Genomic DNA, 24751 nt, shown 5'->3' on the forward strand with positions numbered 1-24751 from the left:
TCCTGTCTGACTACAGCAGCGCCTCATGTGACCAGGTAGCACGTAACAGGTCACATGAGGCACCGCTGTAGCCATAGATACAGGATGCTGGATTGGTGATGGAAATCCCATCCCAATGCTGAGAGCAGTTGAGTGAAGTGGTGCCACGCATTTAGGGAGGGGGAGTGCAAGGAGGGGGGAATTCGGGGAGGGGGGCTGCTGCTTGCCACCCACTAATTGTTGCCGCCCTGAAACAAGCGATTAACATTGCTTCATGGAAGGACCGCCCCTGGGTCCGGCAATTGCCGAAACCCTGAATTACCCTTGGGCAGGGTGCCCACTGTAACATCAGTGCCCAGCTCAGGCGCTCAGTGCTTGGCTGCAAGCGCCAAAACAACCTGCTTCGATTTGGGGCACTTTTTTCCATTCAAGTATAAATGGTATGCAACTTAGACATTTATACATTCTCTGAAGCACTTTACAGAGAACAACAAACATTTTAAAACCTATTTTCACATAAGTTGGCTAAAACCTCCCCGTCGTATAACCTCTGTAATTCTATTGGTTTAACTGCCCCGTAAAATGCCATTAAAGAGGGCGCCACCCGTCACCATGACCTTCACACCAGAAAAACCTGATTTCCGCCGTATAAATTAAAAAAAGAAAAAATGTGGGCTTGCTTAGTTTCTGGGCTGCACCTCAGGTTGTCACTCACTGTCAGTCAGGAAGCCTCCGCAGTCATCAGAAGCTGCTTCACAGTGGAAGACGGTACCTGAAATACCAGGGGAATTATCTGCCAAATATGGGCAGTGCCGGGATCGGACTGGTGTGTGCCATCTGCCTCCTGGCACAATATGGTGAGTCCTTTCTCTATGGGCTATATGCAGAGTGGGATTATGGGATTAGGTCTTCATTGCTGTCTACTGTAAAGCTTGGTGGTGGGAAATAATTGCACTTCTGTGACTGAGGGCAGGGGCGTGTCTATAAATCATGTGACCCCCCAGAAAAACTTTGATGGGGCCCCTGAAATGTTCACACCCCTTACCCTTACCCTTGTGACTCTCACAGCCTGGAGTAGGGATGGTCAGAAATGCTGATTTCCCATTTCACGGATTTCTGAGGAGTAATTATTTTATCTTTTTTTGCATTCTCCGATTGGCCAAATACTTCTGAGTTGACTTTGCCTTCTCTGATTGGTTAAATGCTTCTGAGTTCTGTGATTGGGCTAAAATGATCGAGTTCAGTTGTGGTAATGCGGGGACTAGGGGAATGATAGCTGAGTGAGTTGTGTGCCCCCTCCTACACTGCGCCCTGAGGCTGGAGCCTATCTCACCTCTGCCCCGCCCTGCGCCCCTCCTACACTGCGCCCTGAGCCTCTCTGGCCTCTGCCTCCGTCCGGCCCTGCCGCAAGTTCACTAAACACTGAGCAGGTAAATTCACTGAAGTTCAATAAAACTTTCAGAATTCCGTGCCGAGTTTCAAAATTTCATCAGTAGTTTTGGGGAAAGGATATGAGGGACAACAATAGGAACTAGCCAGGAACTCGATCATCTCTGCTCTGTAAGCAATGCTTTATTTGTTCCCATCTTTATTGTTTACACGTATGTCCACATTGAGTACTCAGGGGTGTAACCAATAAACTGAACTATGTAGACTCCACAATGCATTGCATGCCATAATGTGCTGCATTCTGCTGCACTCATTGCCCAGTACAAACTTCTGCTTATAAAACTGTTTATTGCATACACAGGGGCGTGACTAGAAATTACTGGGCCCCCCTGCGAAACATTAGATGCCCCCCCCCCTGTCAGGACAGAGCACTCGGGGAGGGGTAGAGAGGTGGGGGACTGGATGTTGTACAGAAGAGCCTGCTGCACACTGAATAGGGACTGTCTACAAATCTTTGTGTGCAAAACTTTGTATGATTCTTTATCAGTGGCTGAGCAGTTGCAGTCATTAGAACAATTTTACAGAGAGCAGAACATTTTTTTTCTCTCCTTGCCCTTAGTTGTCAGTCTCTCAGGATGGGGCCCCCTGTGGCTCCTGGGCCCCCCTGCGGCTGCATCCTTTGCAGAGTCTATTGTTACGCCCCTGCCCACAAGTATTATATTATCCCTTGAAGGGACACGCCTGCAGTACTTCCCGATGCAGGATTTCCAGACTAAGGCCAGGGTGACACTTATTATAATCGCACATAATGTTACAGTGGCACGTGCCCCGGATCTATTCTGGGGTGCCCCAGATGTCCCCCAGGCAGCTGTGGTGCATCAATCGGGGGTATGCTGGGAGCTGTGGTGCCTCTATGTGGGCATACTGGGTGCTGTAGTGCCATGCTGGGCGCTTTGATGCCTTTATGGGGGCATGCCGGGAGCTGTGGTTCTGCAATGGAGGCATGCTGGGAGTTGTGGTGCCTCAGTGTGAGGCCCGTGGGGGCATGAGAGGGGGTCTACTAGAAGGTCGGGAATGCTATGCAGGAACTGCTAGATAACCTGGCGGCAGACCAGCCCACCCAGCAGAAAGCCAAAGCAGCCAGCACAGAAGCCAGGTAACTCTGCCAGTTATGTTTAAAGAGGCACTATGGCGAAAAATTGTAAAATGTAAGATATGTGCAAACATAAACAAATAAGAAGTACGTTTTTCCCAGAGTAAAATGAGACATAAATTACTTTTCTCCTATGTTGCTGTCATTTACTGTAGGTAGAAATCTGACAGAAGTGACAGGTTTTGGACTAGTACATCTCTTCATAAGGGATTCCTAGCAAGGCTTTTATTCTTTATAAAGATATTCCCTAAAAAGGAATTAAACAATACTTGCTGGTCAGCCTCCCTGCTCGCTACACAGTGTTATGGCAGTTGGACAGAGCAACTGCCATTCACTAAGTGCTTTTGAAAATAAATAAATCTCTGAGAATCCCTTATGAAGAGATGGACTAGTCTAAAACCTGTCGCTTCTGTCAGAATTCTACTATCTACTGTAAGTGACAGCAACATAGGAGAAAAGTAATTTATGGCTCATTTTACGCTGGAAAAAATTTACTTCTTATTTGTATAGGTTTGCACATATTTAAAATTTTTCGCCATAGTGCCCCTTTAAGTGACACTGCCTATTTATGTGATATGCATAATTTTTTGCCTCCGGTCCCACACTGACAGCTAGTTTCGTTTTCGCTGACAGGCCCTGACAGGGAGTCTGTGAGCTTTCTGCACCTGTGTAGGCCTGGCCACGCGTATCCTTCTTCATGTTCCCATCCTCAATAGCGTCCTGCACAGGTACAGAGCGCTATTGCGGATGGGAACGCAAAGAAAAATACGTGTGGCCAGGCCTGTTTGGCCTGTTGTTGAAAATGAAACTAGTTGGCGGTGGGGGACAGGAGGATCCGTGAGTGACTGCCAGGGCAGAGGGACAGCAGCAGGGGGCTGGTACAAGCCCCAGGAAAGTAAAACTGATTTTTGTATTCCTGGCTTAAAGGGAAGGTCCAAGCAAAATAAAAAAAACGAGTTTCACTTACCTGGGGCTTCTACCAGCCCCATGCAGCCATCCTGTGCCCTCGTAGTCACTCACTGCTGCTCCACTGGCAGCATGCCGACCTCAGAGGTCGGCGGACTGCATTGCGTACATTTTTACGCATTCCAGCTAGTCCAGGAACGTACATTTTTACGTATTGATCCACTAACGCGTAAAAATGTATGTGTTAATGTTCCTGCACTAGCTGGAATGCGTAAAATTGTACGCAATGCGGCCCGCCAACCTCCGAGGTCGGCAAGCTGCCAGCGGGGGACTGGAGCAGCAGTGAGTGACTACGAGGGCACAGGATGGCTGCATGGGGATGGTAGAAGCCCCAGGTAAGTGAAACTCATTTTTTTATTTTGCTTGGACCTTCCCTTTAAGGCCAGGGTTACACTTATTTAAATCAAATGCGTTTTAGAAGATGCATGTAAAAACGCACATAATGATAGTCTAATGGTCGCACGAAAAAAATGCATTTGTATGCGTTTTTAGATGCGTTTTTAAAATGCTCAGGCTAAGGTCACACTTATCCATGCAGAAAACCATCCATATTCTGCTATGGGCATTTTTTCCTGCGTTTGTGTTTTTCCGTGTGCATTTTTCATGCGTTTTTCACGCGGTTCCATTTTTTCATTAATATTCATATAATATTTATATGCATGCAGAACGCATACGGTATGCAGAAAGAATGAACTTGTTGAGCATTTTAACAACTCATTTAACCACTTCAGCCTACAGGGTTGAGATTTTTTTTTACATCTGAGCAACTTTCACCTCCCATTGATTTGCCAATAACTTTATCACTACTCATCACAATGAATTGATCTATATCTTGTTTTTTCCGCCACCAATTAGGCTTTCTGTGGGTGATACATTTTGCTGAGAATTAATTTATTCTAAATCCATTTTAACAGGAATATTAACAGGAAAAAAATCATTATTGCTCAGCTTTTGGCCATTATAGTTTGAAATTAATACATGCCACCATAATTAAAACCTATGTACTTTATTTACCAATTTCTTCCGCTTATTACACCATTTAAATTATGTCCCTATCATAATGTATGGCGCCGATATTTAATTTGGAAATAAAGGTGCATTTTTTCAATTTGCATCCATCACTATTTAGAAGCCCATAATTTAATAAATCATATTGATCTACTCCTTTGACATGAATATTTAAAAAGTTCAGACCCTTCGGTAACTATTTATGTTTTTTGTTTTTTTTTTATTATTGTAATTTTTTATTTTATTTTTTATTAAAACTTTTATATGGGTATTTTTTGGTGTGGGAGGTAAACGGGATTTTAAATGTTCAAACATGTATTTATTTAATAAAACGTGGTTTGGGGTGTAGTTTTACTATTTAGCCACAAGATGGCCATAGTCAAAAAGTCCTGGGAGTGATCGATCTCAATCCCAGGAAAAAGAACGAAGATCAGGAACTTTTTAGCTTAGAAAAGTTGCAGCATCTGAGAGACGCTGTCGGCTTTTCTCCGTGGGGGGGGGGGGGGGGGGGGGGGGGGGGGGGGGGGGGGGGGGTGGGGGGGGGGAGGGGGGGGTCCCGATCAATGAAAAGGATCCATAATCCCTTTCATTGATCGTTGGGCTAACGGCCGGCGGCGGGAGCACGCACTGGGGGGAGCGGGTGCGCGTGCAGCCTAACTGGACGAAAATTTTTGACCAGTTAGGCTCAAGTGGTTAAAAATGCATTACCAATGTGTTTTTTGTGCAGCCCATAGACTATCATTATGTGCGTTTTTTCTTGCGTTTCCTAAAACGCATGCGATTCAAATAAGTGTGATCCTGGCCTCAAGTTCATTCTTTCTGCATACGGTATGCGTTCTGCATGCAATGCTTTCCTATGGTGAAAAAAAATGCATGCCTTTTGCATGTGTTTTTTGATGCATTTTTTGCCCAAATAAGGTAAAAACTAATTCGAAAAATATTTTTACATGTTAACTATGAATATTGTTTAAAAAATGCATACGGAATCACATAAATACGCACATGGAGAAACGCAAACTTAGGAAAAAAAAACACACAAAAAAGTCCATAGCAGAAAACTAATGGTTTTCTGCATGGACAAGTGTGACCTTAGCCAAAAACTGACTGAAAAATTCACATCATTGAGTTTTTTGTGCACCCATAGCGTAACATCATGTGGGATTCAGCATGCGTTTTATGCACTGTGGAAAATCGCATGCGATTCTAATAAGTGTGACTTGATTTGGCTTAATTCACACATAAATCTGTACATTTCCGGTCCATAGTAGCCCTGTCCTGTCAGTTTTGCATCAGTTTTCTTCCAGGGTTGGAAATGTACATCCTTTATGTGTGAACACAACCACAGAAAACTGATACAATACTAACAGCACAGGGCTGGCCTGGACTGACCATGAAATGTATGCCTTTTACGTTTGAACCAGGCCATAGGAAACTCATACAAAACTGGTGCAAAGCTGACAGGGCTGGACCGGAAATGAACAGATTTTAGTGTGACGCAAGCCATAGAGAACTCACACAAAACTGATGCCGACTAAAAAAACTAACAGGCCAGGACATGACCCCTCTTATGTGTGAACCCAGCCTAATGGAGTGCTTTTGTACATGGCCAGGGTCACACTTGTCCATGCAGAAAACCATCCGTTTTCTACTATGGGCATTTTTATTTTAGCATTTTTTCCTGTGTTTGCTTTTTTACGAGTGTGTTTTTCATGCGTTTCTGTTTTTTAGTCAATATTAATATTTAACATTAAAAATAATTAATTTTCAAATAAGTTTTTACCTTATTTGGGCAAAAATGCATCAAAAACGCTTTTTTTTTTCACCATAGGAAAGCATTGCATTTGCATGCAGGGTCCGTTGTAATCTTTTTGCTGCCTGAGGCAAACTTGTGAGGATGCCCCCCCCCCCCCCCAAATTGGAATGATCGCACAGCACCCAAAAATTTGCACTGCACATTATAGCTGCAGTTAGCCCCCCCAAAACACCCTCAGTATAGGTAGGTAGCCAGGTATAGGTGTCCCTAGTATTGGTAGCTAGGTAAATTTGCCCCCAGCATAGGTTATCCAGGTACAGTTGCCCCTAGTATAGGTTGGCCAGGCACTCTCTTCACTTCCTGTTTCTGCCTGGTGCTGCTCCCAGACTTCTGCTGCCTAAGGAAGTCGCCTCACTTGGCATCATGGGCAGACCTGGCCTGATTGCATGCAGAACTCATGCGTTCTGCATACAGTATACAGAAGGAATAAACTTTAAAAATGCATGTAAACGCATTGAAAACGCATACCAATGTGTTTTTTGTGCGGCCCATAGACTATCATTATGTGCGTTTTTGCTATGACTGTGACCCTGGCCTAAGGTTTTTAGGGGGTGTCAAGGCATTAGTTAGTGAGAAATTACCGTAATTAAATTAAATTCTCCCATAACCTGAGGCTTAAAATGATCTGTGAAATCACGTATCCTCAGGTAATGGGAACTTCTGTTGAGTCAATAGTTCCACTTCCCACTAAACAAGTCCCTTGACACACCCTATTCCCAGGTGTCAGACATGTTGGCCAATCAAGATACACCAGAGATAGCACTGACTATTCATATGTGTTGCAGACACCCACAGGCACTGTCTGTGTATCAGATACTGATCATATTGTAATAGCATCTCTGATACAAACGCAGCATTCATATTGTACCATGGACTGTCTGCCAGGATTCTATTCAACCTGTAATAATGCCTAGGGAAAATATCCTGGCTGGGATCACTACTTTCACTGAAAATGGCCTGCTGGCTAATTAAATTACAAAAACAAGGAATTGTATGCAAATATTTCCCATCTGTCATTTACCATGGAGCCGGCAACATGGGGACCACTTCCTAGCCAATGAACAATCAGACTGTCCGCCCAGCATCTTCATTGCCTGCCGAAACATACCGTGTAAACAGGGCAGTTTCTAGCCTTTTTTTAAGGCACAGGAAGTCCCTGAAATACAAACAACCCGCTGATTCTGTGGCATTTCATTACACACACCCTTCCTGCACTCCCCAGCCCAGTGGGTAAATGCAGAGTATAGTCACCGTATTTTTCAGAGTGCGCTAACCATACAGTTCACAATGCCGCATGCGTATCAGTTCTGAAAATCCTTGTGGTTCCTACTGTACTGGTCCCCAGTCACATCAAATAGATTTCGCACAGCCTCAAATTCATCCACCACATTAAGCCGCTGGTTGTCCAGGTACTCAGAAAGTAAGAATTGAAGAAAAAAAAGAAATGAACAAAAAGAAAAATCATAGTGCAGTCTGCTTTGTTATTTCATTCTTTTTTTTCTTCAAGTTTTACTTTCTGAGTACCTGGACAACCAGTGCCTCAATGTGGTGGATGAATTTGAGGCCGTGCGAAATCTATTTGATGTGACTGGGGACCAGTACAGTAGGAACCACAAGGATGTTCAGAACTGATACGCATGTGAACTGTATGGGTAGCGCACTCCGGATCAGTGAATAATGGCGCACAGTGCCTATGCATAAAAATGGTGCAGCATTAAAAAGATACGCTTATCGCTATTTATCATTAGTACTGCAAAATAATGGCGCACAGGGAAAATAGAAGAAAAATGGCACACAGTAACGTTATTTATCAATAGCGCCGTTCATATGCCAAACAGCAGACATTATTGTGCACAGTAACGTTATTTATCAATAGCGCCCTACATAAGCCAAACTGCAGAAGTTATTGTGCACAGTAACATTATTTATCAATAGCGCTCTACATAAGCCAAACTGCAGACGTTATTTAACTGCAAAACGGTGAATGGATTTAATGTAACACTGTCAAGGTTAGGGTTACTCACCACCAGGGGAGGTTTAGGGTTAGGCACTACCAGGGGAGGTTTAGGGTTAGGCACTACCAGGGGAGATTCAGGGTTAGGCACCACCAGGGGGGTGGTTAGAGTTAGGCACCACCAGGGGGGTGGTTAGGGTTAGGCACCACCAGGGGGGTGGATAGGGTTATGCACCACCAGGGGGTAGTTAGGATTAGGCACCACCAGGGGGTGGTTAGGGTTAGGCACCACCAGGGGGTGGTTAGGATTAGGCACCACCAGGAGGGTGGTTAGGGTTAGGCACCACCAGGGGGGTGGTTAGAGTTAGGCACCACCAGGGGGGGTGGTTAGGGTTAGGCACCACCAGGGGGGGGGGGTGGTTAGGGTTAGGCACCACCAGGGGGTGGTTAGAGTTAGGCACCACCAGGTGGGTGGTTAGGGTTAGGGATAGGTACAGAGAGGGTTCTGTGTGAGAGTAGGGTTAGGCATACCTTTTATATCACCGCTTTTTACAACGATAAATAACTATACAATGTAGTAACGCTGATTTTCAATAAAATAAACAGGGAAATAACGATAAGGCTTTAACGTTAAATAGCGATAAGTGACAAACGGATTAGCGGCAACACCGCACGCCATTATTCACAGGCGCCATTTTCAGATGGATCCGCGCACTCTGAAAAAACTGTGACTTTTTTGGAATATACATGTAGATTTATAAGAGAGGTGCAGCAGGTCTCAGTGTGAGGGGGAGGGATAAGAGAAGGGGAGCGCAATTGATAACCCACTGTGTATTTTAAATGCAGAGTATAGCACAGCAGAAGCTGTGCCATCAACTCTCCTCCAGAGTCCAGGGCTCCGCTTGGGGGTGGGGTTTAATACAGGGGCATGCCACCCCCCAGGACTAATGGCACTCCAGGAAATGGCCTGGAAGGCCTTTGCCTAAAAAGGGTCCTGGGCTGGTGAACAATAGAGCTGGCTTCAGGTGAAGAAAGATACATTGGGCCTGATGCAATTCACTTTTTCTCCTAAGTTTTCTCCTAAGTGAATTCTCAAATCTTGTCAATAAAAGGCCTTTCAAGCCACCGCCCACCAGCAAGCATGGAAAATGCACAGTATCATTTTGACAGTACTTTTTCAGGAGCCTTTTGGTACTTTTTTAATTTACAGAATGCTGAAAAGTTATTCAAACAGAAGATAACAAATAATATCGTAGGAGAAAACATCTAAGAAAAAGTGAATTGCATCGGGACTGTGGACGCTTACTTTTACGCAGCTGCAGTTTTCCAGGAAACGTTTTTTAAAGATCACCAGAGCATGTACCAACATTTCACAGAACGTCTGACAAATTGATCTGCCTGACAAATCGCACAGAGTGACCACGATTCCTCATTGATCATTTTTTTTTAAATCGTTGGCACAAAAAGCGTACACGATTGTTGTCCAATGTTTCGTGGATCATTTGTTTTAACTGCTTTTTGTTTTAACGGATGTCCTTGCGCATTATTTTCCTGAGTGTTCTATTAGTATGCAAACAGGAAGTAATGTGTGGAAGTGTTACTTTCATTGTTAGAATGACCACAGGCATCTCAATAATGCCTGTGATCGTTGATAACGGCACTTAGATCCATTATTATTATTATCATTATTTATATAGCGCCAACATCTCCGCAGCTCTGTACAGAGTATATTGTCTTGTCACTTAACTCACAATCTAGTCCCTACCATAGTCATATGTCTATATTGTGTAGTGTATGTATCATAGTCTAGGGCCAATTTTAGGGGGAAGCCAATTAACTTATCTGTATGTTTTTGAAATGTGGGAGGAAACGGAGTGCCCAGAGAAAACCCACGCACGGAGAACGGAGAACATACAAACTCCTTGCAGACGTTGACTTGGCTGGGATTGAAACCAGGAACCCAGCGTTGCAAGGCGAGAGTGCTATCCACTAAGCCAACGTGCTGCCCTCCCAGTGAATGGAAACTGATCTTCGGGTTGACGGGAAGCGACGATTGCCCATGTGGGAGTGAGCGCGGGAGCGAGCGGCAGTGGTGCTCAGCAGAGCTCGAATATTCGAGTAGCTCGAATATTCGAGCTCTTTTTCAGCTATCCGAGCTCGGTATTCGAGCTCCGAATAGCTGTAGCTATTCGAATGGGCTATCCGAGTACACTCGAATAGCCCATTCACTATTCGAGCTATTCGAGCAAACGGCGCTATTCGAGCTCGGTACCGAGCTCGAATAGCGTCATAGCCCAGATTGATGTCCTTAGAGCCAATCAGAGGGCTCCCAGGCCCTCTGACGGCAGCCAATCACAGAGGGGGACCCTGACCAGCCCCTACCCTATAAATAGCGGCCGCCATGTTCCGTTTCTCCATGCTTGCCTGAGACTTGTACAGAGAGAGAGTTGCTCCTTTGTGCTTTGGCTTAGCAAGTGCTCTATTGTGATCATTTACCTAGCGTTTTTGCTCACCTACACCTGCCATATACACCTATATTGTTGTTAGTTAGATAGACATTGTATTTTAGTTAGTAGCTTGTGTGTTACATTAGAGACAGGCAGCTGCTGCAAGCTTACAGGTTTAGGCCTCAGGGGGGCCTTGCCTCTGTGGGCAGCTGTCCTCTGTTTATTTCTCTCATCTATACCAGTATTTCTGCTGTCCTTTACTAATAGTATTGTAGTTATACTGTACTAGGAGTAGGACACTCACTGACTGTCACTGTTTATAGGCTACTAGCTAGCTCCTGCGTGTGTGCACTCACTCACTGTCTGTGTGTACACACACTCTATTTCCTTCTGATTACTGATAGATTATTGTTAGTTAGTTGTACTTACTGTTACTACTTACTCTTACTGTACTAGGAGTCTAGGACACTCAGTCAGACAGTCACTGTGTTCATAGGCTACTAGCTCCTGCGTGCGGTCACTCACTGTCTGAGTGTACACACACCACCCACACTCCATTTCCTTCTGATCGCTGATTGATTATTGTAATTAGTTAGTTCTACTTACTGTTACTACTTACTCTTACTGTACTAGGAGTCTAGGACACTCAGTCACTGTGTTCATAGGCTACTAGCTCCTGCGTGCGGTCACTCACTGTCTGAGTGTACACACACCACCCACACTCCATTTCCTTCTGATCGCTGATTGATTATTGTAATTAGTTAGTTCTACTTACTGTTACTACTTACTCTTACTGTACTAGGAGTCTAGGACACTCAGTCACTGTGTTCATAGGCTACTAGCTCCTGCGTGCGGTCACTCACTGTCTGAGTGTACACACACCACCCACACTCCATTTCCTTCTGATCGCTGATTGATTATTGTAATTAGTTAGTTCTACTTACTGTTACTACTTACTCTTACTGTACTAGGAGTCTAGGACACTCAGTCACTGTGTGTTCATAGGCTACTAGCTCCTGCGTGCGGTCACTCACTGTCTGAGTGTACACACACCACCCACACTCCATTTCCTTCTGATCGCTGATTGATTATTGTAATTAGTTAGTTCTACTTACTGTTACTACTTACTCTTACTGTACTAGGAGTCTAGGACACTCAGTCACTGTGTTCATAGGCTACTAGCTCCTGCGTGCGGGCACTCACTGTCTGAGTGTACACACACCACCCACACTCCATTTCCTTCTGATCGCTGATTGATTATTGTAATTAGTTAGTTCTACTTACTGTTACTACTTACTCTTACTGTACTAGGAGTCTAGGACACTCAGTCACTGTGTTCATAGGCTACTAGCTCCTGCGTGCGGTCACTCACTGTCTGAGTGTACACACACCACCCACACTCCATTTCCTTCTGATCGCTGATTGATTATTGTAATTAGTTAGTTCTACTTACTGTTACTACTTACTCTTACTGTACTAGGAGTCTAGGACACTCAGTCACTGTGTTCATAGGCTACTAGCTCCTGCGTGCGGTCACTCACTGTCTGAGTGTACACACACCACCCACACTCCATTTCCTTCTGATCGCTGATTGATTATTGTAATTAGTTAGTTCTACTTACTGTTACTACTTACTCTTACTGTACTAGGAGTCTAGGACACTCAGTCACTGTGTGTTCATAGGCTACTAGCTCCTGCGTGCGGTCACTCACTGTCTGAGTGTACACACACCACCCACACTCCATTTCCTTCTGATCGCTGATTGATTATTGTAATTAGTTAGTTCTACTTACTGTTACTACTTACTCTTACTGTACTAGGAGTCTAGGACACTCAGTCACTGTGTTCATAGGCTACTAGCTCCTGCGTGCGGGCACTCACTGTCTGAGTGTACACACACCACCCACACTCCATTTCCTTCTGATCGCTGATTGATTATTGTAATTAGTTAGTTCTACTTACTGTTACTACTTACTCTTACTGTACTAGGAGTCTAGGACACTCAGTCACTGTGTGTTCATAGGCTACTAGCTCCTGCGTGCGGTCACTCACTGTCTGAGTGTACACACACTAAATTTACTTGTGATTACTACTGATTATTGTAACTGCTAGTTGTACTTCCTGACTGTTACTACTTACTTACTGTACTAGGGGACACTCACTCAGTCACCTCACCAACCAACCCACTCCATTAAAGTACCCCACTTTTCACCCGCCCTTTTAAAAAACTTTTGTCTATACGCCCAAAACATTGAAGATGTCTGGAAGTTGCAGCCAGCGCGGTTTGGGCAAGGGGAAGGGCAGCAAGGGAATCAGGAGGAGAGGGAGCAGCATTGTGGCAAGCCGCGGCCGCGGGCGCGCCACCATGCACAGTTCCGCAGCAGCAGCAGCAGCGTCAGTGGCTAACATTCCTCCCATAGCCACTGGCCGTGGACGCCTTGGGCGCCGCCCAGCAGGAGCATCTGCAACTCACGCTGCAGAGACACAGCAGCAGCAGCGTGTAGCACCTGCTCCCATTTTCCTCCAGCCGGGTCGGAAACGTCCCATTGAGGAAAAGGATGCAGACACTGTGGTGCAACTCATGACGGAGGATGAGCAGCCCGCCATCAGCTCTGCATCCGAGGCCTCCACCCTCACCACCACCACCACCCCTGTTCGCAGCAGCCGCCCAGCAGGGTCTGGGGAGGAGGCCAGTTCACCGTCACTCGCCGACCTGTCATTCAGCAGTCTTTTGACCCCAGGCATCATGAGTAAATTGTCTGCTGTTGTTGGCGATCTTGAGGAGGAGATGCTGATGGGCACTTTGGGGGATGAGGGATTGGACAGCAAGACTGTGGCGACAGTCAAGCAGCCCATCCATGCATCAGGAGAGGAGTTTGGGGGGTCCTCATCCCAGCAGGACATGTTTCAGGAGGGGGAGGATGATGATGACCCGGTGACAGACAGAGACTGGGTGCCACCACCTCCAGGGGATGTCGTCCTCAGCAGCTCTGAGGAGGAGGAGGAGGATGCGCTTGTGGGCCTTGCAAGGAGGCGCATCATTGCAAGCATTGGCAGCGTCCCACACCCTGCTGGTGTCTCAGGCTCAGCAGCAGCAGCATCAGCCAGTACCACCACCAGCTGCACCCAAGCCCCCCCCCCAACCACCACAGGGAGACAGGCAGCAGCGCTTCCATGCCGTAGGGGGATGTTTCTGTCACCAATCTGGCGCTTTTTCACCATGCCCACTGTGTACAGCAAGTACGCCACTTGCAACCACTGTCAGCGGAAGTTGAGCAGAGGTGCAGACCCCTTAAAGTTCAGCACCAGCTCGCTCATCAACCACCTTGCGGCTAAACATTTCCACCAGCATGAGGAGTTCCAGAGGCTGAAGGCATCTGGTGCTGGCAGTGGCACCACACCCATCACTGCACAGCCTTCAGCAGCAGCAGCAGCAACAGCAGCCACCCGCCCTCCTGCTCCTCCAGCAGCACCAGCAGGAGTGCGGAAACGCACTGCTCCTCCCCCCTCTGCAACTCCTGCCGCCGACACTGAGGCCTGTTCTGGCAGCCAGTCCTCAGTGGCCTCCTCTGCTGTGTCTGCTGATTCCCGTGTCAGCAAAAGGCCACGCCAGAGCCTTTTGAGCGAGTCCTTCCAGGGGGTGGTTAGGGCTCTGCCTCCCAGCAGCCGTCGCGTGCGGCAGCTGAACGGCTTGCTGGCACGGGCCATGTGCTCCCAACTCCTGCCGTGCACGCTCGTGCAGGAGGGGAGCGACATTCGTGCGCTGCTTGCTTGCGCAGCCCCAGACTGGCAGCTCCCCAGCAGACACTTTTTCTCCCGCAAGGCCATTCCTGCACTGCACCGCTTTGTGATGGCCAATGTGGAGCGAGGGCTGGAGCACGCGGTTGGTGAAAGGGTCCACGTCACCATGGACTCCTGGAGCAGCCGCTTCGGGACAGGCCGCTACCTGTCCTTCACTGTCCACTGGGTCAGCTTGGTGGAAGGGGGTGAGGATAGGAGAGCAGCAGCGGGCACAGCAGCAGCAGCAACACAGTGGGTGGTGCCACCCCGCAGGGTCAGGGGAACTGCAGCAGGTTCCTCCGATCCTCTGCCATCCTCCGGCACACCTGGCCAAACCCCCCGCCTCAGCAGCAGCGTGAAGGCCCGCCACTGCCAAGCGCTGCTGCACTTGGTCAGCCTTGGGAAGACCAAGCTGACGGCAACCCATGTGTTGGCCAAACTCCAGGAGCAGGAGAGGATTTGGCTGACCCCCAGAGGCCTCAGAGTCGGAGAGGTGGTGGCCGACAATGGGGCCAATCTGGTTGCCGCAATACACAGGGGAAACCTGACCCACATCCCCTGTCTTGCCCACGTGCTGAACCTGGTGGTGCAGAAGTTCCTGCGCACCTACCAGGGGATGGGCGAACTGCTGGAAACAGCAAGGAATGTTGTGCGTCACTTCCGGCGCTCGGCTGCAGCCTGTGCGAGCCTGGAAGACGTGCAAAAGGAGCTGGATCTGCCACGCCATCGGCTGATCCTTGACGTTCCGACTCGCTGGAACTCCACCCTGGCGATGTTGGAGCGTCTGGTTGAACAGAGGCACGCTGTCAAACAGTACCTTGCCCTGGCCACTGTTTCCGCAGCTCTGAGAAGGGACAAGACCAGCAACTTCCCGTCCATCGTCCCCGATGATGACTGGAGGCACATGCAGCAGGTGTGCTTAGTGCTGGCTCCCTTCCTGCAGGCCACAAACATGGTGAGCAGGGACCATGCTATGGTCTGCGAGTGGGTGCCCCTGGTTTCTCTGCTGAACAGGGCCCTCGATGCTTTGCTGGAACAGGGAGCGGCAGCCTTGGACCAGCAGGAGCGGCAACCAGCTGCGCAGTCCACCTCTGAGGGGGAGGAGGAGGAGGACTTGGTGGAGGTCCCTGACCTGGCTGCTGATGAGGGGGATCAGCACAGCGCAGCTGAGTTGGTGCGGGGGTGGAGAGAGGATGAGGCGGCAGAGGAGGAGGATGAGGACAGCACTGACGTCGATGTGCCAGCAGACGTGGCCCGCCTCTTCCCAATGGCAGCGCACATGCTGACGTGCCTGCGCAGGGACCCCAGGGTGATCCAGATGAAGCAGAGGGAGGACATCTGGATCAGCATGATGTTGGACCCACGCCTCAAGGGGAAGTTGAGCCAGTTCCTGCCGCCTGCAGGAGGAGACCCAGCGCAACAAATAAGGAGCTTGCAGCAGGCCCTTGTTGAGCGCTTGGAGGAAGCCTTCCCCCAGCCTTCCACCCCCACTGTCCAGCAGCCAGCACAGAGGCAGCAGCAGGTGCCTGCATCCAGCAGCAGCAAGCGCCCCACAGACCTGCTGTCTCTCAGCCACGAGCTCTACAGGACTGTAGAGGCTCCGGCAGCAGTGACTAGAGAGGAGATGCATGCAGCAGCATCCTCCTCCGGTCACAGCCAGCGCCTGACCCGCATGGTGGCTGACTACATGGGGTCGTACAGCGGGCTTGACAGCGATGCCCCTGTTGATCCCATGGAGTATTGGGTCAAGCGCATGGAGATCTGGAGCGAGCTGGCGCAGTACGCCCTGGAAGTGCTGTCCTGCCCCCCTTCCAGCGTGCTGTCCGAGCGCTGCTTCAGTGCAGCTGGTGGCGTGGTCACCGAGAAACGCTCACGTCTGTCTCACAAGTCTGTGGACAGACTGACGTTTCTCAAGATGAACCAGGCGTGGGTGGAAGGCGAGTTCCTGGCCCCTGTTGTCGGCGAGAGGGGGACATGAACTGGCTGCCGGAACCATCGTTAATGTGCCTTACCACCCTTTACCACCTCCTGGCTCCTGCTCACTAAGCCAGCCTGGTTCACTTTGACTATTACGTCGCCTGCAGCCACACATTTTACACCTACAGTGGGCTGCTGTGTACTGCCCTTCTGCTGTCTGTCTGTGTTTCCCACTGCCAGGGTACACAGATGATTTACCTTCTGCTGCCACTCTGCCACCAGCTATTACGTCAAACAATAGCTATATTGGTTGCAAAACCAAAAACCAAAAAACCATAAAAAAAAAAAAAAGGTTTAATTTTTCTGAGGTGCCCGGGTTGAAAACTGTGTTGTCCCAGTTGTGTATTGGACACAATGTGGGCTGCACGACCGCTGTCTGGGACCTCCTGTTGTGTTTATTTACAGCCCTGGTATCACCGCTAGGTACCAGGGCTATTATGTCACGCTGCCTACCTGCTGCCACACTCACACTGCTCCTCCATACCTCCTCCTGCTGCTGCTGCTGCTGCTGTCTGTCTGTGTTTCCCACTGCCAGGGTAAACAGATGATTTACCTACTGCTGCCACTCTGCCACCAGCTATTACGTCAAACAATAGCTGCTCGCCTACTCCTCCATTCCTCCTCCTGCTGCTGCTGTCTGTCTGTGTTTCCCACTGCCAGGGTACACAGATGATTTACCTTCTGCTGCCACTCTGCCACCAGCTATTACGTCAAACAATAGCTATATTGGTTGCAAAACCAAAAACCAAAAAACCATAAAAAAAAAAAAAAGGTTTAATTTTTCTGAGGTGCCCGGGTTGAAAACTGTGTTGTCCCAGTTGTGTATTGGACACAATGTGGGCTGCACGACCGCTGTCTGGGACCTCCTGTTGTGTTTATTTACAGCCCTGGTATCACCGCTAGGTACCAGGGCTATTATGTCACGCTGCCTACCTGCTGCCACACTCACACTGCTCCTCCATACCTCCTCCTGCTGCTGCTGCTGCTGTCTGTCTGTGTTTCCCACTGCCAGGGTACACAGATGATTTACCTTCTGCTGCCACTCTGCCACCAGCTATTACGTCAAACAATAGCTGCTCGCCTACTCCTCCATTCCTCCTCCTGCTGCTGCTGTCTGTCTGTGTTTCCCACTGCCAGGGTACACAGATGATTTACCTTCTGCTGCCACTCTGCCACCAGCTATTACGTCAAACAATAGCTATATTGGTTGCAAAACCAAAACCAAACAAACCATTAAAAAAAAAAAAAAGGTTTAATTTTTCTGAGGTGCCCGGGTTGAAAACTGTGTTGTCCCAGTTGTGTATTGGACACAATGTGGGCTGCACGACCGCTGTCTGGGACCTCCTGTTGTGTTTATTTACAGCCCTGGTATCACCGCTAGGTACCAGGGCTATAATGTCACGGCGAGCTGCCTGCCTCATTGACTGCCTGCTGCCACACACTCATCCTCCTCCTCCTGCTGCTGAATTTACCTCCTGCTGTCTTTGTGTTTCCACTGCCAGGGAGCACATACAATGGCGCTTCCAACATGCGTGCGCCCACCAGCTATTTGTTACGCTCAAAAATAGCTGCATTTCTTTAAAAAAAAATTGAAAAGAGAAATACGTGAAGAAGAATAAGACTATATTGAAAAGGAAGGAGAAGAAGAAGAAGAAGAAGAAGAAGAAGAAGAAGAAGAAGAAGAAGAAGAAGAAGAAGACGATATAGAAGAAGACGATATAGAAGAAGAAGAAGAAAGATAAAGAAGAAGAAGAACAAGTATATACAGTAACACTACTGAACAAAATTAAGGACACAACTTCTCTTTCCACATTTTTTTTTAAAGGAACATCCCCACATAATCACTTGCTGTTGTTACTTGGAAAAAAAGAGGTTTCTTGCATCATTCACCCTCAAAACAAGTGTTGGAAGCTATTTAAGGCCAATTCGAATAGTCAGCTCGAATAGTTAGCTCGAATACCGACTCGAATAGTGAGCTCGAAGTCCGAGGTCGAATCGAATAGTAAAAATTATTCGACTCGAATATTCGAATGACCTCGAATAATTTACTATTCGAATTCGACCAAACTCGAATTTTAAAAAGGGGTATTTGAGCACCACTAGCGAGCGGTGGCTTTTCGTGGCAATAGACCCATATCTACTCCCCTAGGCAGCATCTGAAGTCCTGCGGGTGTAGATAGATATCCTGCGGTGGGGGAGATATTGGACACTCTGCTTTAAAGAGTTTAGAGAAGTCACAGATGCTATCTTCACACTTTGTCCTGGTTAAATAAAGGGCAGCTAGAAGGGGAGGGGGAAGGGGAGAGGGAACATGGCAGCTCCTATGGCTATGAGAAACCAGCACAGACTGCAGAAAAAAAGTGGCACTCGATTTCCTTTGACCCCATAGAGTGCCCTCTGCAGGAGTCTCTCTCCTGAGAAGAACGCCTCACCTGTTCTCAAGCTACCGACAAGCTCCTTGTCCACAATTTTGGGTGGGGGAGATGCAGCGACCGGGGGGGGGGGGGGGCAAAAAAGAATAGGAAAGACATAGAGGTATGTAGAGAAATGACTAACGTGCTTCTGTGTCCCAATCGTCACACATATTCCACTTTGGGTACACTTTAAGGCACTTCTGTTCTGTAGTCAAAATGGGGTCCAACCTGGTACTAGCAAGTAGTGTTGGGCGAACAGTGTTCGCCACTGTTCGGGTTCTGCAGAACATCACCCTGTTCGGGTGATGTTCGCGTTCGGCCGAACACCTGGTGGTGTTCGGCCAAACTGTTCGGGTTCGCCCGAACGGCTCATTGCCTGGCCGAACAGGGCCCCTGTTCGGCACGAACAGGGCCCTGTTCGCCCGAATACTGGCCCCCTATGGGGTCGCAGGCATAAGGGGGGAGCATGCCCCGATCGCGGGGGGGGTCGGAAATTCCCCCCACCCCCTCCGCTAGCGCTCCCCCCTCTGCCCGCTTCCCCATTCAAAAGTTAGGAAGTGAAACTGTACCTGTGCGGCCGGTAGTGGGTGACTGGCAGTGGGCGGCACTATGGAGAGACTGAGGAGGAGGAGGAGTCCGGAGAGTGACGCGTTGAGGGAGGCCGGGCAGTGGGCGGATCAGCAGTAGTACGGTACTACTGCTGATCCGCCCACTGCCCGGCCTCCCTCAACGCGTCACTCTCCGGACTCCTCCTCCTCCTCAGTCTCTCCATAGTGCCGCCCACTGCCAGTCACCCACTACCGGCCGCACAGGTACAGTTTCACTTCCTAACTTTTGAATGGGGAAGCGGGCAGAGGGGGGAGCGCTAGCGGAGGGGGTGGGGGGAATTTCCGACCCCCCCCGCGATCGGGGCATGCTCCCCCCTTATGCCTGCGACCCCATAGGGCCCCCAAAAGCGGGATGTTCGGGGAGTTCGGGGTTCGGCCCGAACATGCCGAACATTGCGGCCATGTTCGGCGAACTTTCCCGAACCCGAACATCCAGGTGTTCGCCCAACACTACTAGCAAGGTGTACTGATTAAAGTGTACCTGAGATAAAAAGAAAGAAAAAAATCATACGGCCAGGCCACACATACGCTGTAAGTAGTGTTGGTCGAACATCCAGATGTTCGGGTTCGAGAACGTTCGGCCGAACGGTGTCCCGATGTTCGGTACGTTCGTGCCGAACACCGAACATAATGGAAGTCAATGGGGACCCAAACTTTCCTGCTTTGCAAAGCCTCCTTACATGTAACATAGACCAAATTTTCAGGGTATGTGGACAGGGGGGGTGGGTATAAGAGGAAACTATTTTTTTCCGAAAGGACCTTATAGTTTTTGAGAAAAACGATTTTTAAATTTCAAAGGGAAATTGTCTTTTAAATGCGGAAAACGTCAGTTTTTTTTGGCACAGGTAACAACAATCTTGTATTATTTTCAAAGCAAAGCAATGAGTTTTGTCGCCATGCAGTGATTAATAAATAGAAATGGGATATTACGGAAAGTGACAACGCTAAGCCATCACAGATGTTCATGGTCCTTGGTCGTTGTCAGACTCGGGGAGTGTTGCGTAGTCGTTTCCAATCCATGATTGATTCATTTTAATTTGTGTCAGCCGGTCTGCATTTGCTGTGGAGAGGCGGATACGCCGATCTGTAATGATGCCTCCGGCAGCACTGAAACAGCGTTCGGACATAACGCTGGCTGCAGGACAAGCCAGCACCTCTATTGCGTACATTGCCAGTTCGTGCCAGATGTGTAGCTTAGAGACCCAATAATTGAAGGGTGCAGATGGATTGTTCAACACGGCTACGCCATCTGACATGTAGTCCTTGACCATCTTCTGCAGGCGATCGGTGTTGGAGGTGGAACTGGGCGATTGCTGTTCTGTGGGCTGCTGCATGGGTGTCAGAAAATTTTGCCACTCCAAGGACACTGCCGATACCATTCCCTTGTGGGCACTAGCTGCAGCTTGCGTTCTTTGTTCCCCTCCTCGTCCTGGGTTTGCGGAAGTCAGTCTGTCGGCGTGGAACTGGCTAGAGGAGGAGGAGGATGTCAATCTCCTCTCTAATGTCTCCACAAGGGCCTGCTGGTATTCTTCAATTTTGACCTGTCTGACACTTTCTCCAATGAGTTTTGGAACATTGTCTTTGTACCGTGGATCCAGAAGGGTATAACCCAGTAATCCACGTCGTCCAGAATTCGAACAACGCGCGGGTCGCATTCAATGCAGTCTAGCATGAATTGAGCCATGTCTGCCACAGTCCTAACAGAATCCTCATCATGTTCTTCTGAGCTTGACGCACCCTCATCATCATCACCAGCATCACGCCGTCGCCCACCTTCTTCCTTGTCTTCTTCTGCTGTCCATTCCCGCTGAATCGTGGAAGTCCAACGTGCACTGCTCTGTCCCTCGGCAGTGGGGGCATCCAAGTCCTGCTCCAACTCCAGCTGTTCCTTGTCCACTTCTTCAGCATAGCTGGGAGGACCAGCGTTTCCTGAGGCAGATTGTCTGATGTTGGTATCATCATCACGCTGATCGTTGTCCTCTTGAGATTCCCCCACTTGCATCCTGACTGCGGCTTCCTTGATCTGCAACATTGATCTCTTCAGTAAACACAGCAGTGGTATCGTAATGCTGACTGAAGAGTTGTCACCGCTCACAAGCAACGTGGATTGCTCAAAATTTTGGAGGACTTGGCAGAGGTCCAACATGGTGGCCCAATCAGATCCACAGAAGCTTGGTAGCTGCCCGGATGCGCCTCGGTACTGCGCCGTCATGTACTGGACCACTGCACTCTTCTGCTCGCAAAAGCGTGCTAGCATGTGCAGCGTCGAATTCCAGCGCGTGGGTACGTCACACACCAAGCGATGGTTCGGTAGATTGAACCGCTCCTGCATCTTGGTGAGTCCCTCCCAAGCGGTACTGGACTTGCGGAAATATTTGGCCACTCGTCGCACCTTCAGCAGAAGATCTGCCACGCCTGGGTATGTCCTCAGGAACCGTTGAACAACTAGGTTCATAACGTGTGCCAGGCAAGGGATGTGTCTCAGGTTAGCCAACTTTAAAGCGCGAATGAGATTGCGCCCATTGTCACACACAACCATGCCTGGTTTCAGGTCCAGCGGTGCCAGCCCCAAATCGGTCTGTTCCTTGATTCCCTTCCAAATTTCTTCACCTGTGTGCTGCTTATCTCCAAGGCAGATCAGCTTCAGTAAGGCTTGCTGACGCATGGCAACAGCTGTGCTGCACTGCTTCCACGACGACCCTATTGCTGGGTTACCGATGCCGGATGAGGTACAGCTTTGAGAGGCGTTGGAGGAGAAGGAGTCAGAGTCGAGATTGGTACCTCTGAGGGACGCCGGTCCAGCAGTTTGCGGCGTGGGCAACACCCGCGCCGTAGCCGGTGAGGAGTAGTCACTGCCAGGCTCCACAAGGTTCACCCAGTGCGCCGTCAGGGAGATGTATCGACCCTGGCCAAAGGCACTCGTCCAGGTGTCTGTGGTGAGGTGAACCTTGCAGGCAACGGCATTTTTCAAGCTTCTGGTTATTTTGCTAACCACGGAAACTGACATCGTCGTCTACTACGGATGTTTGTGCACCACGTAATGGCTGGGCTGCTGCTGAGGAGGGTCTGGTGACAACGGAGGCAGTGTTGCTGGGGGCTGGAAGCGAGCCGCTACCCTGGCCTTGCGTGTTTGACCACAGAGTGCTATGTTTGGCTACAATGTGGCGGCGCATGCTGGTGGTGGAGAGGTTGTTGACATTTTTCCCCCTGCTCAGTCGGGTCCTGCACACCTTGCAAATCACCATGGTAACATCCACCCTGCAGTCTTCAAAGAAAGCCCAGACTTTTGATCTCCTGCTTTGCTGGCGAGTTTGCTTCGTGCCTCTTTGGCGTCTCACTTCTACGGCTACGCCTGTTGTGTCCGAAATACCCCGCCTACTTTGTGGCACACGGCGAACTCTTGCAGCAGTGGGTTCTGCAGCAGACTCATCTGTACTGCTGCTATCCCGACGGCGAGGTTCTACTCGATAATCCGGGTTTGTGTCCACATCGTCCAAAACCTCCTCTTCCATCTCCTCATCTGTGACTGTGTCTGTGTGCAGTGGACTAGAGCTCCCCAGAACACCCTCTGCGCACCTCACTCCCATGTCTTCAAGATGTTCTTGGTGGACCTCCTGCAATTCCAATTCCTGCGCACATTGCTCAGGGATTTGGGTGTCTTCGTCCTCGCCTTGCATTTCAATGAGTGGTGCAGTTTCCTCGCACAATGGTTGTGAATCCGGGCACAACATTTCTGGTTGTTCCATGGTTTGTGGGGGTAGGAGTGGGAATAGCTCCTCTGAAGAGCCCATTGTGTCCGGAAATAATTGTTCGGACTGGTTATTTGGCCATTGTGTGCATGGTGTAGCTGCTGGTTGTGTCACCGTTGTGCCCACTGGCTCCTTGTAACTGGCAGAGGACCTCGTGCGTGACAAGGATGTGCTGGTGCTGCTGCTGCTTAACCCGCTGCTGGACGCTTGAGAGGTCAACCAATTCATTATCCGGTCCTGCTCTTGTGGATTAGTGAGGGTTGTTTGTCTGGCACACATGGGTGGTATTGAGTGGGTTTTCTTAGGTGCTCCACTGCGGCCTCTACGTGAACCGTCAGGGGAAACACCTCTTCCCTTGCCCCTCCCTCTTTCACTGGATTTCTTCATTATGGTTGTACTGATACCAGCAGTACACGCACACTGACTGGCAGTACAGTGGCAATAAGACAATGCTATATAGTATGTTATACACTGGTGACGGACGGAACTACTACTGATCCCAGCAGTACACGCTGACTGTGGCAATACAGTGGCAATACGACAATGCTATATAGTATGCTATACACTGGTGACGGACGGAAGTACTACTGATCCCAGCAGTACACGCTGACTGTGGCAGTACAGTGGCAATAAGACAATGCTATATAGTATGCTATATACTGGTGACGGACGGAACTACTACTGATCCCAGCAGTACACGCTGACTGTGGCAGTACAGTGGCAATAAGACAATACTATAAATTATGCTATATACTGGTGACGGACGGAAGTACTACTGATCCCAGCAGTACACGCTGACTGTGGCAGTACAGTGGCAATAAGACAATGCTATAAATTATGCTATATACTGGTGACGGACGGAAGTACTACTGATCCCAGCAGTACACGCTGACTGTGGCAGTACAGTGGCAATAAGAAAATGCTATATAGTATGCTATATACTGGTGACGGACGGAAGTACTACTGATCCCAGCAGTACACGCTGACTGTGGCAATACAGTGGCAATAAGACAATGCTATATAGTATGCTGTACACTGGTGACGGACGGAAGTACTACTGATTCCAGCAGTACACGCTGACTGGCAGTACAGTGGCAATAGACAATGCTGTATACTGGTGGCGGAAGTACTACTGATCCCAGAAGTACACGCTGACTGGCAGTACAGTGGCAAATAGACAATGCTATATACTGGTGACGGACGGAAGTACTACTGATCCCAGCAGTACACGCTGACTGTGGCAGTACAGTGGCAATAAGACAATGCTATAAATTATGCTATATACTGGTGACGGACGGAAGTACTACTGATCCCAGCAGTACACGCTGACTGTGGCAGTACAGTGGCAATAAGACAATGCTATAAATTATGCTATATACTGGTGACGGACGGAAGTACTACTGATCCCAGCAGTACACGCTGACTGTGGCAGTACAGTGGCAATAAGACAATGCTATATAGTATGCTATATACTGGTGACGGACGGAAGTACTACTGATCCCAGCAGTACACGC

The 24751-nt window shown here is 48.9% G+C and overlaps 1 protein-coding gene across 1 annotated transcript in view; it reads left to right on the top strand.

The window, feature by feature from the left end:
- The first annotated feature begins 711 nt into the window (after positions 1-711).
- LOC137522967 (carcinoembryonic antigen-related cell adhesion molecule 1-like) overlaps positions 712-24751 on the top strand; it is a 70362-nt gene continuing 46322 nt past the window's right edge. Inside the window, exon 1 of the mRNA XM_068243136.1 lies at positions 712-836. Coding sequence (XP_068099237.1) covers positions 782-836 — 55 coding nt within the window. The 5' untranslated portion in view covers positions 712-781. The remainder of the gene's footprint in view (positions 837-24751) is intronic.

Source organism: Hyperolius riggenbachi, chromosome 6, assembly GCF_040937935.1.
Source record: "Hyperolius riggenbachi isolate aHypRig1 chromosome 6, aHypRig1.pri, whole genome shotgun sequence".
Lineage (NCBI taxonomy): Eukaryota > Metazoa > Chordata > Amphibia > Anura > Hyperoliidae > Hyperolius > Hyperolius riggenbachi.